The following is a 12936-nucleotide window of genomic DNA, read 5'->3' on the forward strand; positions in this document are numbered from 1 at the left end:
TCAGTGTTTCACAGCCTAATTCGACGAATTGTAATCTCAATATTAAAGTTTTGTTTAATATTTAATTTGTTTTATTCAAATATTGTACTCAAAAGTATATAAAGATAAAGAATTAAAATTGTGACAAGTTGCGCAAAGAATAATCGGAAAACCACGTTTAAAAAGATAAGCCAATTATTATTATAACGCTGCTAATGAGAAAAATGTGAATTCAAAAGAGCATTTGTGAATCCCGATATGTGAAAATTTAAAGCGTGGTTTTTTTATACGTGTGGAAAGAAGAACGATGTCCTGAATCCCCTGGTTCGTCTTTGACACACAACGTTCTAACACAACCAAAGCAAGCAGGTGACTGCTTCATACTCCGTAGATGCAATATTGGTGGACGATATTGTCAGAGAATATCAAACTATTCACGCTGCCAGGGGTGCTATTCTGTAACTTCACTTCACTTTCACTTCACATTCACTTCACTTTCACTTCACATTCACTTCACATTCACTTCACTTTCACTTCACATTCACTTCACATTCACTTCACTTTCACTTCACATTCACTTCACATTCACTTCACTTTCACTTCACATTCACTTCACATTCACTTCACATTCACTTCACATTCACTCCCCATTAACTTCACATTCACTTCACATTCACTTCACTTCCACTCCACATTCACTTCACTTTTCACTTTCAATGTGAAGTGAAAGTGAAGTGAATGTGAAGTGAATGTGAAGTGAATGTGAAGTAAAAGTGAAGTGAAAGTGAAGTGAATGTGAAGTGAAAATGAAGTGAATGTGAAGTGAATGTGAAGTGAAAGTGAAGTGAAAGTGAAGTGAAAGTGAAGTGAAAGTGAAGTGAAAGTGAAGTGAAAGTGAAGTGAAAGTGAAGTGAATGTGAAGTGAAGTCACAGAATAGCACCCCTGAGTTCCGGTTTGATGTGATACGAACATAACAAGTATAAAACGATCGTCTTCGTAAGTGTTGCGCTGCAGCGCTTATTATATTTTTGTAAAAATTATAAAAGTGAAATCAGATCCAATAAATGAAACTGAATGTGTATAAATGTGTGTAGTGTGTATGAATGTATGAGTAAATATTAAATATGGTTATTTTTTATTATTTTTTTTATACTTAAACCGAAACAATAGAAAAACATTGAAATCGTCATTCCTCTGGCTCTTTCATGTGGTGGTTCATTTCAGGTTACAATTAAATATAACTATAAATTGCCTATATACTGTCAGTGAAAAATAAACCTATAAATCTTGTCAATGAATTGTTGAAGATTAAAAGATTTTCTTTTTCGGTAAGTGTTTAGAGAATATCACTTATTTTTCAAACGAGGAACGGAAAAGAATTAACACATAAAAGTACACATAATTGTTAGTTTATTATTGTTTCATAAATAAGATAACATCACTGTTCGTAGGTTGATAACACGTATAAAATAGAGGATAACACATTAATGTAAATGATAACATTTTCAATAGAGTGATAACGTTAAATAAGGGAATGATAACACTGTTTAGAAAATGACAACCTTTTTTAAGAGAGCAACTCGAAATCAATATGATACAAACTAACAATATTTTAGAAATCTATCACGTGAGTTTGACTATGCATTTAGAAGTTACACTTTTGCGAGATCTCGACGAAAGCTTATGCAAAAGCGAACTAACTACCCGATCTGAGAAAATAAGGCCTTATCCTTTTCCCGAAGTACCGATACCAGAAAAAGAGGAGAGAAAAGCAATGTTTTTCTTTAAGATTTAATTTTCATGTTTTTGGAAAAGTCTTTTTAGTCAAAAATGATGAGATTCGCTAGCCAGGGTTGAGCGCAAGCAATGTTATAAAAAAAGGTAGACTCGACTCTGGCTAGCACATGCTTGCACATGTTTTGCTGTTTTCAATTGCTTTTGTGAGTAAGTTTATAAAAAAAGTGAAAGTTGAAAAGATTTGAGAAAACCGTGAGAAAATAAGGTTTTACTTAAATTTTGAATTCATCTTTAAACAGAAAGTGTTTTACAATCTATTAGTTCTTATGTGCAATCAAATAGAATTAAATTACGATAATTTAACAATTTTTAATCGATGAAAAAATATTGTACTGCATGTGATGTAAATCTAATAATATTTATTTCTGATAATAATATAACCAAAAAACTTTTTTATAATAGAAAAATATGCCGTTGTCGAGAAAAAAACTGCAAAGAAACGAGAAAAGAAAAAAATTAGGTATGAAGAACTAAAACAAACTCCTGAAGGGTTAGAAATATTAAAAGAAAAAGAAGGCGAAGAAAATCATTAAGAATGTTAACGAAATGAATGAACATAAAAATTATAATCTGAAATATGCAGAAGAGATTCAATCTTTTCATTTTGGAGGATCGAGAAAACAGATTTCACTTCACACTGTCGTTCTTTATAAAAAATCTGGAACGGAATTAAAAACAGAATGCTTTTGAACTTTATCAGAAAATCTGTGTTATAATGTATCTGGAATATGGGAACATTTAGATCCTATTTTAAAGTTCATTCAACTGCATTATACTGCTGATACACTGCATTTTGTAAGCGATGGTTTAGTTACAGAGTATCGCAATAAAACGATGTTTTTTTTCTTGCAAACGAACTTTCAAAAATGTTTCCAAATATCCAAAAATTTTCATGGAATTATTCGGAAGCAGGTCATGGCAAGGGTGCTCCAGATGGAATTGGTGGGGTAACCAAAAGAACAGCAGACAGATCAGTAACTCAAAGCAGAGATATTGCTTCATTCGATTCATTACTCAAAGGCTTTTCCGAAAATGAAAATCGAGTTACTTATATACCTGTGACTTCCGAAGAAATTGACAAGATTTCTAAACTACTGGAGGGTAGAAAATATTTGAATTTTAAGAGAACAATTAAAGTTCATCATATAAGAAGTGATTTTTCTGAAGAGACAGTTCCCCGGCTTCAATTTTATTATTTAAATTCTACAAGTCACGACTGTTAGTAATGTAAAAGATTTAAATCCTGAAAATGTATTGACAGTATTTGCTAGTCCAACTAAAAAGAAAAACGCAAATTGCCATTGCCCAAAATAACGTCGAGAAAAATGGAAAAATCAAAGTCACTTACTTAAAGAAATGTGTAATAAATCATTTTATTTTCTGCTACAATCCACACGGAGAAAACTGAATATTTAAGATAAATATGTAGATGTTATAAAGTTGAATTCTTTTATACTTTAACATAGGAAAAGCTATCCAGATATTAAAAGTAAATATCTGGATGTTAAGCGTTAATATCTACTGTCTTATTTGAATATTAAGGTATTAAAGTTTAATATTTAGATGTTAAGGGTTAATATATTATTTTTTAAAGTCTCACGGTGGACGTTTTTAAACATTTTTATATCTACAAAGTATAAAATTTAAATGCTAAAATTATATCAAAATTTCTTTAAATGCGCCTTTTATTTTATTAAATTAGATGCTCCTAAGGGTCCTCTACTAATAAAAATAGCATTTTCTGAGTTTGCAAAAACTTTTTTTTAATTTTGGTCAGGTTTTTAAAATTTTGTCCTTCTGTGAACCTCCAGGATAATACAAAAACTGCCTCCATAAGACCAAAATTTTTTAAAATTAATTTAATTCGCCTGAATCTTGTCTTCGGGGTCGATAATTAGAAATATGATACTCGTTTTTTGAAAATTAAAATGGCGGATCCAAGATGGTGGACGACTTCTTGAAAAATCAATCTAAATTGCCTGAAACTTGTTACTTGAAGGTTTTTAAAAAATGAAATGAGCTACTAAAAAATATGAAAATAAAAAGTAGATTCTCGTGTTTAAAAATATTTGTTTTGTGATTCTTTACAACGAAATCTAGAAATTGACAAGAACTAAGAAATAAAACAAAAAAGAAAAAAGTAGATAATAAAAATGAATTTTGTTCATTCCGTACGACGCGGCGAGATATTGACAAAAACTATCAAAGAAACGTATAATAAGTAAGAAGTAGATAAAAAAAATCTTTTCCGCAAAATCCGCATAACGAAATCTAAGAATTTATTCAAGAACTACAAAAGAAAACGTAAGAATGATTCTGAAAAGTTGTTTACTTTTATTCAACTATATTCGTGCAGCTTATACTTTTTTATAAGTTTTAAAGCTTTTAGAATTTTCAGATACATTTTTAATGTTTTTGAAAAATTTTTATCATCTAGGAGTGTATTTATTTGACATTGCGGTAGTATTTGAGGGGTTGATTATTTATTTAGATTACTATTTTTATCAATATTTGTGTATTCTAAAAATATTTTTTTATAATTTTCGTACCTACAGTATCAGTAAAAATTATTTTTTTAATTTTTCAAAACAAATGTCAGTATCTACGATTAGTTATGTGTTGAGGGAGGGTTTAAGTGGGCGAGTCTTTATCCATATTTGTGTCATCAGGATGTGATTATTTGACTTCAAAGGTAGTTTTCTAGGGGTTGTCGAGCATGATTTTCAATTTTTAAACGACCAAAACATATTATATTATATTATATTATATTATATTAATAAATGCAAAATATAATATAATAATTAAAATTGCTGTATACTATATTCTTAAATTAACGGCAAAGAAGGTATATTTAATGGCTACTATAATGATATATATTTTTTTTACCGTGAAACCAATTCCAACAGTGGCTGCAAAGTTTCCTTGTTGAAAACTTCCGGTATCGAACTGAACGAGCAACGAAGTTTTTCCAACTCCACTGTCACCCAACAATATTGTCTGCGGGAAAAATGATTGATCATTGATTATATGAAACTTTGTTACATAACTTTCATATTACTAAATTTGACATCAGTTTGAATTAATTTTTAAGTCAAAATTATATATAAGACAAAAAGTACAAAACTTAATAATAATTATATAATTTACAGTATATAAAGTTGAAAATGAAATTAATGTAGATTCAAACATTATAATAATCTTAAATGAAAATTGTGCGAAGTAATAAAAATTACAGGGTTCCTATAAAAAAATTTGCTAAACTTGTTCAGTTAAAATAATAGAAAAATTTTTCAAATGTTAAGTGAACAAAATATTTTTTATAAATATTTTATATTAATATTCAGAATTTTTACGTTTAAAGTTAACGATCCTTCATTTTATCGTTACTTTGAACGTTAATAAATTTCACACTGAAAAAACAAAAAATATAAACTACTCTGAGAATATTTATGTGTCAAGGCTTAATATTCTTGTCTTTAAAGTTTCGTTTCATGGTTTATGCACTATATTTTGAAATTATTTTTTTAACCCTTTAAAGCCCGAATTATTTCCACCGATTTAATTTCAACCACACTTGGTATATAATGGTTTTTGGGGTCGCTGATTACGAATCTGAAGTCAAAATTGCAAAATTCAAAATGGCTGATCCAATATGGCGGATGAAAAAATAAAAAAAATGGGATTCATATGAAACTTGTCACTCGGGGGTTTTTTGGGTCGCTGATTACGAATATGAAAACAAAATTGCAAAATTCAAAATGGCGGATCCAATATGGCGGACGAAAAAATTAAAAATTAACAGGACTTATATGAAACTTGTCACTCGGGGGTTTTTGGGGTCGCTGATTACGAATATGAAGTCGAAATTGCAAAATTCAAAATGGCGGATCCAAAATGGCGGACGAGAATTAAAAATTAAATAGGATTTACTTGAATATTGTTACCAGCTAACTATCATTTGTTCTTTTTCATTCAAGTCATGCGCTCCAGGGTTGTCAATTGTTTTTATTGATTGGCCAGCTGATTTTCATTTGTTCTTTTTCGTTCGAGTCAAGCGTTCCAGGTTTTCTTTCACAAATGGATTAAATTTCTTACTTTTATTTAACATAATTCGCCCTATTAAATCCACCATAATAATTCTTAACATTCTAACTTCAGAAACCCAAAAAACCCAAAGCATCAAATTTAATGTCAATTCCATTAATTTGTTATTTTTTTTTCATATTGTATCCGCCATTTTGAATTTTGCAATTTTAACTTCATATTCGTAATCAGCGACCCCAAGAACCCCCGAGTGACAAGTTTCATATAAATCCCATTATTTTTATTTTTTCGTCCGCCATATTGTATCCGCCATTTTGAATTTTGCAATTTTAACTTCATATTCGTAATCAGCGACCCCAAGAACCCCCGAGTGACAAGTTTCATATAAATCCCATTAATTTTTATTTTTTTCGTCCGCCATATTGGATCCGCCATTTTGAATTTTGCAATTTTAACTTCATATTCGTAATCAGCGACCCCAAAAACCCCCGAGTGACAAGTTTCATATAAATCCCATTATTTTTTATTTTTTCGTCCGCCATATTGGATCCGCCATTTTAAATTTTGCAATTTTAACTTCATATTCGTAATCAGCGACCCCAAGAACCCCCGAGTGACAAGTTTCATATAAATCCCATTATTTTTTATTTTTTCGTCCGCCATATTGGATCCGCCATTTTGAATTTTGCAATTTTGACTTCATATTCGTAATCAGCGACCCCACAAACCCCCGAGTAACAAGTTTTAAACGAATCTGATTAATTTTTTAAAATTTTTTTGTCCGTCATAGGAGAAAATGTATCTTGACATTTTTTTTATTTACTATTATTTTATTTATTTATTATTATTTTTTTACTTTTGTTTTTTTTAATTATCTGCTGGAAGAGTTTTACTAGAGCTAAGAATTCAAAATTTTTAGTAATATGTATTAGTTTCAAAATTATGATGACTTTAATGCATTTGTGGTACAGCGTATGTACCACTGGGCGTTAAAGGGTTAAGTTATGACAAGTACCTTAAGCAAAACTTTTATTTATCAACAAAGTTTCCATTAGAATCCAAAGATTGGAAAATTGATATATACAACTTATAAACCAAATATAATTTCAAATCTATCATTTCGAATTAAAAAATCTGACTTCAGATTCCTAAACACCAACCCCTAAAACTTTTTAGATACGAAGATTTACAAAAATAAATGCTTTTAAATTTTAACCGACATATTGGATCCGCCAATTTGAATTCTAAAAACCTGTGATCAGTCTCGTCGTCATTGACCTTGATAACCTCTAGATACAGAATTTTATAGAAAATTAATGATTTTTAAAACATATCTTGTCACCTTTCATTTAGGGGTTCTTTTCATGCTCATAAAAATCAAATACGACTTGATCTAGCAAAACTGCTAGATGAAGATATTTTTTGTTCTAGTTCCTGTAAATGTTTTGATATATTTATGTGTGGAACACCATTTTTAAAGAAAAAATTTAATTTTTTTTATCATATGGACATGGGTCTTGTACTGCACATTACAAGCTTTAATTTAAAACCTTGTGGAAGTCTCTAACACCTCAGGTTAAAGAGAGAGAAAAAATGTTGAAAACCCTCAAAAACACGTTTTTAGGGTCTTTACCCCCAATTTTCTTAAAATCCTGACGTGATGGGCAATTTTGGAAGTCGGGATCGTGTTCAGCGTCTAAAAATTCATCGGAAACCATTCGGATATCTTATAAAAAAAAGTAAGTATCTTTTGTTGACCTGTGTTATTCTACAATAAAAAATGAAGCGATTAGCATATATATAAAATTTGAATTACAGCAAATGTTCGTAAAACGATTTGAAATCTATATTCATATCATGGACATTTTTTGCTTTTTTTAAAAGAAGTTTGTTTATCTTAATGAGGATGCAAAATGGTCATGAAATGAACAACTTGTTTGCTATATTTCTGTCAACCTAAAATAAACAAAAAAGTGTACACGGAGAGAGAATATATATTAAATTTTGTAAAAATATTTTCAAATTGGGGAAAAAGTGCGACAAAGCGAAATTTTGATATAAAAAATACTAAACTTTAAAAAAACTTATGTGAAATTTAGTATAATTATATCAAATATCAAGAATATTAATTAAATTCTAATATAACTTAAATAAATTTTACAAAACTTTTTTTAAAGTTTAGTATTTTCTATATCAAAATTTCGCTTTGTTGCACTTTTTCCCCAATTTGTAAAATACTTTTACAAAATTTAATATATATTCTCTTTCCGTGTACTTTTAAGTCCCGATATGTTAGAGACTGCTATTAAGGTTCTAAATTACATCTTGCAATGATCACTTTAAGACTCATATCCGCATATTTTTAGTATTTTAATTTTTTCCCCTTTAACTTAACGTTTCAGAGATTTCCGTGAAATTTTAAGTTAAATCTTAAATTGTATACTATGAGATCAACATATGCTTAAAGTCTTGAAGTATACAATTCAAGCTTTCATTAAAGACATCACGAATAACTTTAAGACTTTAGGTTAAAGTGAAAAAAATACTTTACCTTCCGAAAACGTGTTTTTGAAGTCTTCAACCTCACTTTTCTCAAAATTCTGACGTGCTAGTCTACTGTGGCTCCCGAAATCGTGTTCAGCGGACAAAAATACATTAGAAACCATTTCAATATCAAAAACCCCCCAAAAAATATCAAAATTATATTTCTTTGCTTCAAATAAAAATGGTTAGGTATATATTTAAATCAGATAATTATTTGATAACAGATGAGTGACGGATTATTTGGGATGAAATAAATTTCTATTTTTAGTTAAATTAACTTTGCAAATAGTGCGCACTAACTTTGTGTGTTCGATTTGTATCTTGCTCTTTTGGCTTCCTTCTCAATGAACCTTTGTCAATCACGTCAACAGGTTTTGTTTTGTCAATCGCCGAATGATAATGACCACCAAGAACCTCAGCTGGTGGTTTATAGTCACGATAACCAGTGGGTGACGGGGTGGTGTCTAGATTATCGACAGAAAATGCACTCTTTTTATTTCCCTTTTGTCGGATATGTCTCTTAGATTCCTCATTTTGAAGAGTTTTAAATGTTTCGTCAGCAGCCATTTTCTGTAAACAAAATAACAGACATACGTTTTTGTCGAATAACATTTTTTATATCTAGATTAAAATTCCATTCTATTTTAAAGTTTATCAAAAGAAAGTATCCATGTATGTATCTACCCTTTACTCTACTGCCACGATGAATAATTTCTTGTTCTTGAAACATTTTCTACTTATCTATATATATATATAAATTCTTAAAGAGCTAATCCAGAAGTGAGGTTCCATCCTCTTTAGGCGAATGTCCTTTTGAGTAAGCATGGTGACATGTGAGTCTCGAGACTGATTTATCTTTTGTTTACAGAGGCATGTTTAAGAGAAATGAATGATGCGCGCACACGATACAGTATAGACGAAAGCTAACTGCGATAAATACTGCAAAAAAAAGTAATCTTCATATAGTGTTTGTAGGACGCAAGCGTACTATATTCGCGGAACCTTGAGGAGAAATTCTAACCTGAGAACGCACATGCATATTGTATTCATATTTTTAGCCTTCAATTGGCCTACAAACACGTGTATCAATAATAGGTAAAGTATCCACTGTATGTCCGTACAGAGGACAAGTGAATAAAAATCCACCTGTCCTGCAAAATATATTGATGTCAAGTACAACCTGTGACAAACATATAAAGGCAAAAATGCCTCAAGTCTGTACGTGCGCACGATGGTGGTTCAATATATTGAGCGCGAACGTCAGTTTGGAAGTCTAAACGGAAGATGTCGACGCTATTTGCAAAAAAAAAAAAATTTATGAAAATGATTATGAATTGCTTATTTATTCACGTTAACTGTCTTAATGTAGAATATATTCCCTTTCATACCAAATACTCGATTATAAAAAAATTGTGTATAAAGTTTGTTAACAAACTTAAAACAATCCTAAATAAAGCATATCAATGGTAGTATTAAAGTTGAAAGTTATATAGATAGCATTATTTGCGTATCAAAAAGTATTTTACGCAATGGATTATAGTAAGTGCACTCAATAAGGAGTTTTATAAATCTAACTTATATATTATCCCCTATATATGGGCAATTCCACGCAAGATTTACCTATGACCTTGAAAATTCGGTTAAACATATTTTTTTCTCAATCTATATGGAAAAAAAAGAAATACGTGTTTTTTTATTTTTGTTTAATCGCCCAAATTTTCGAATTATGAATTTTCGAAATTTTGGATTTGTAACTGTAGACATATTTTCAGTAGCTTATAAGTCTGAAAATATTGAGTATAGAAAAAACTTGTCAAGAAATGAAAGTTTTAGTTTTCTTTCAACTTTTAAGAAATGTAAAAAAAATTTTTTTAAATTTTTTATTAAAAAAAATTTTTTTTTTATAAACAAATTAATTTTTTTTAACTTTGGACCCTTTTCTTTTTTATTTTTTTTAAATTTATTTATACCTTATAATATGCAGAAGATTTTTCAAAAAGTTTTGGAGTGGGCCGACGCGTTTAATGAGTTGTACAAAATTTTCAAAAATCACGTGCAAGGTGCACGGTGGTCTTCAAGCACTTTTAGGTTTACCTAAAATGAGTCAAAATTGTGCTAACGCAGTTTTATCGGGAATCGGCCCAAGATTCCAAATTTTCATTTCCGAAAATCGTAGCTGATTCTTTTTTCGAAAAAAACCAAAAAAACATATATATATATGGGCAATTCCACGTGAGATTTTAGTCGACGTCTTGAAATCGACCAAAAATATTTTTTTTCTATTCTGTATTGAAAAAAACAGATACGTATTTTTTTATTTTTGTTTAATTGTCCAAATTTTAGAGTTATGAATTTTCGAAATTTTGGACTTGTAATTGTAGACCTATATTTAGTAGCTTATAAGTCCGAAATTATTCAGTTTAGGAAAAAGTTGTCAAAGAATGAAACTTTTAGTTTTCTTTCGACTTTTAAGAAATGTAAACAAAAAAATTTTTTGTTAATTTTTTAAAAATTTTTATTAAAAAAATTTTTTTGTTATAAACAAAATAATTTTTTTTAACTTTAGCCCGAATTTTTTTTATTTTTTTTAAATTTATTTATTCCTTATAATATATGGAAGATTTTTCAAAAAATCCCGAGGTGGGACTGATGTGTTGAATGAGTTTTAAAACATTTTCAAAAATCACTTGCAAGCATCACAGTGGGATTTTTTTACAATTAACTTTTTAAAACTGTCTACAGTGTATAATTTTAATCTATTTGAGAGTTCTTTTTTTAAATTAAAGGATCTACGCTGTATAGACAATTTTAGAAGTTAATTGTAAAAAAAAATCCCACTGTGATGATTGCAAGTAATTTTTGAAAATGTTTTAAAACTCATTCAACACATCAGTCCCACCTCGGGATTTTTTGGAAAATCTTCTTTATATTATAAGGAATAAATAAATTTTAAAAAAATAAAAAAAATCCGGGCTAAAGTTAATAAAAATTAATTTGTTTATAAAAAAAAAAAATTTTTGAATAAAAAAAAAAATTTTTAAATAAAAAATTAAAAAAAAAATTTTTTTTAATAAAAAATTTAAAAAAAATTTTTTGTTTACATTTCTTAAAAGTCGAAAGAAAACTAAAACTTTCATTCTGTGACAAATTTTTCCTAAACTCAATATTTTCGGACTTATAAGCTACTAAATATAGGTCTACAATTACAAGTCCAAAATTTCGAAAATTCATAACTCGAGAATTTGGACAATTAAACAAAAATAAAAAAATACGTATCTGTTTTTTTTCAATACAGAATAGAAAAAAAATATTTTTGGCCGATTTTAAGAGGTCGACTAAAATCTCACGTGGAATTGCCCATATATATATGTTTTTTTGGTTTTTTTCGAAAAAAGAATCAGCTACGATTTTCGGAAATGAAAAATTGGAATCTTGCGCCGATTCCAGATAAAACTGCGTTAGCACAATTTTGACTCATTTTAGGTAAACCTAAAAGTGCTTGAAGACAACCGTGGGTGCTCGTGTTCTACGAAACGCCTCACAATGGAATTTTTTTACAATTTACTTCTCAAAAAATATCTACAGACTAAAATTTTTAATCGATTCGAGTGTTTTTTGTTTTAAATAAAAGGAGAACAATTTCTGAACATATCCCTCCATGCAAACCTAAGAATCTTAAATTGTTTATAATTTTTTTTTAAATACAAAAAGTTAACAAATTAGTTGTGTAGTTTCCTTTAAAAATGAATGATTATTTTCTTATTTTGCTACTACACATGTCCTAAATCAGATTCAATTAATATAATATATGACCACCAGATAAATAGTAAAACATAAAATAATTTATCTAAACACTTATAAACAATATTAGTTAACAAATAGTTAACTTTGGTTCCTCTCCATAAAAAAACTTTGTTCTTTCATATTCATATTGTACTTTAGGTTCATTTAATGAATACATCTCCCTTTCGTTAAAAAACTATTTTTAATTGTTATAAACAATAATAGTTAACAAATAATGAACTTTGGTTCCTCTGCACCAAAAAGAATTTTTTTCATAGTTTTCATTGAAGTTCATTGCAAAGAATGTTTGTCTCAAAATAAAGCAATAAACATTTTAATGTTTAGAATATATATTAATTGCATTTATTTTATTTTAATTAATTTTTTTATTTTAATTTAAAAAACACATGGAAAGAAAAAAAACATTTAATACAAATTTATATATATTAAATTGTTTATAGTTATTGAACAAACTATTTCATACGTTCACTTTTTTTTAACATATATTCTTTGTAATAAACTTCAATGATAACTATGGAAAAAATTCTTTTTGGTGCAGAGGAACCAAAGTTCATTATTTGTTAACTATTATTGTTTATAACAATTAAAAATAGTTTTTTAACGAAAGGAAGATGTATTTATTAAATGAACCTAAAGTATAATATGAATATGAAAGAACAAAGTTTTTTTATGGAGAAGAACCAAAGTTAACTATTTGTTAACTAATATTGTTTATAAGTGTTTAGATAAATTATTTTATGTTTTACTATTTATTTGGTGGTCGTATA

The 12936-nt window shown here is 28.5% G+C and overlaps 1 protein-coding gene across 2 annotated transcripts in view; it reads right to left on the minus strand.

The window, feature by feature from the left end:
* LOC122502317 (ras-related protein Rab-37-like) overlaps positions 1-9572 on the minus strand; it is a 55937-nt gene extending 46365 nt beyond the window's left edge. Inside the window, exons 1-4 of one of the 2 annotated variants that reach the window (XM_043612304.1) lie at positions 9387-9572; positions 9050-9304; positions 8666-8935; positions 4664-4774 (exon numbers count right to left, since the gene is read on the minus strand). In XM_043612304.1, the coding sequence (XP_043468239.1) occupies positions 4664-4774; positions 8666-8932 (378 nt within the window). In that variant the 5' untranslated portion in view covers positions 8933-8935; positions 9050-9304; positions 9387-9572. Of the gene's footprint in view, positions 1-4663; positions 4775-8665; positions 8936-9049 lie in introns of both variants that reach the window. The other variant, XM_043612303.1, reaches the window with a different exon arrangement.
* Between the last annotated feature and the right edge of the window lie 3364 nt (positions 9573-12936).

The sequence above is a fragment of the Leptopilina heterotoma genome, unplaced genomic scaffold, assembly GCF_015476425.1.
Source record: "Leptopilina heterotoma isolate Lh14 unplaced genomic scaffold, ASM1547642v1 Lhet_227, whole genome shotgun sequence".
In the NCBI taxonomy this organism is placed as follows: Eukaryota; Metazoa; Arthropoda; class Insecta; order Hymenoptera; family Figitidae; genus Leptopilina; species Leptopilina heterotoma.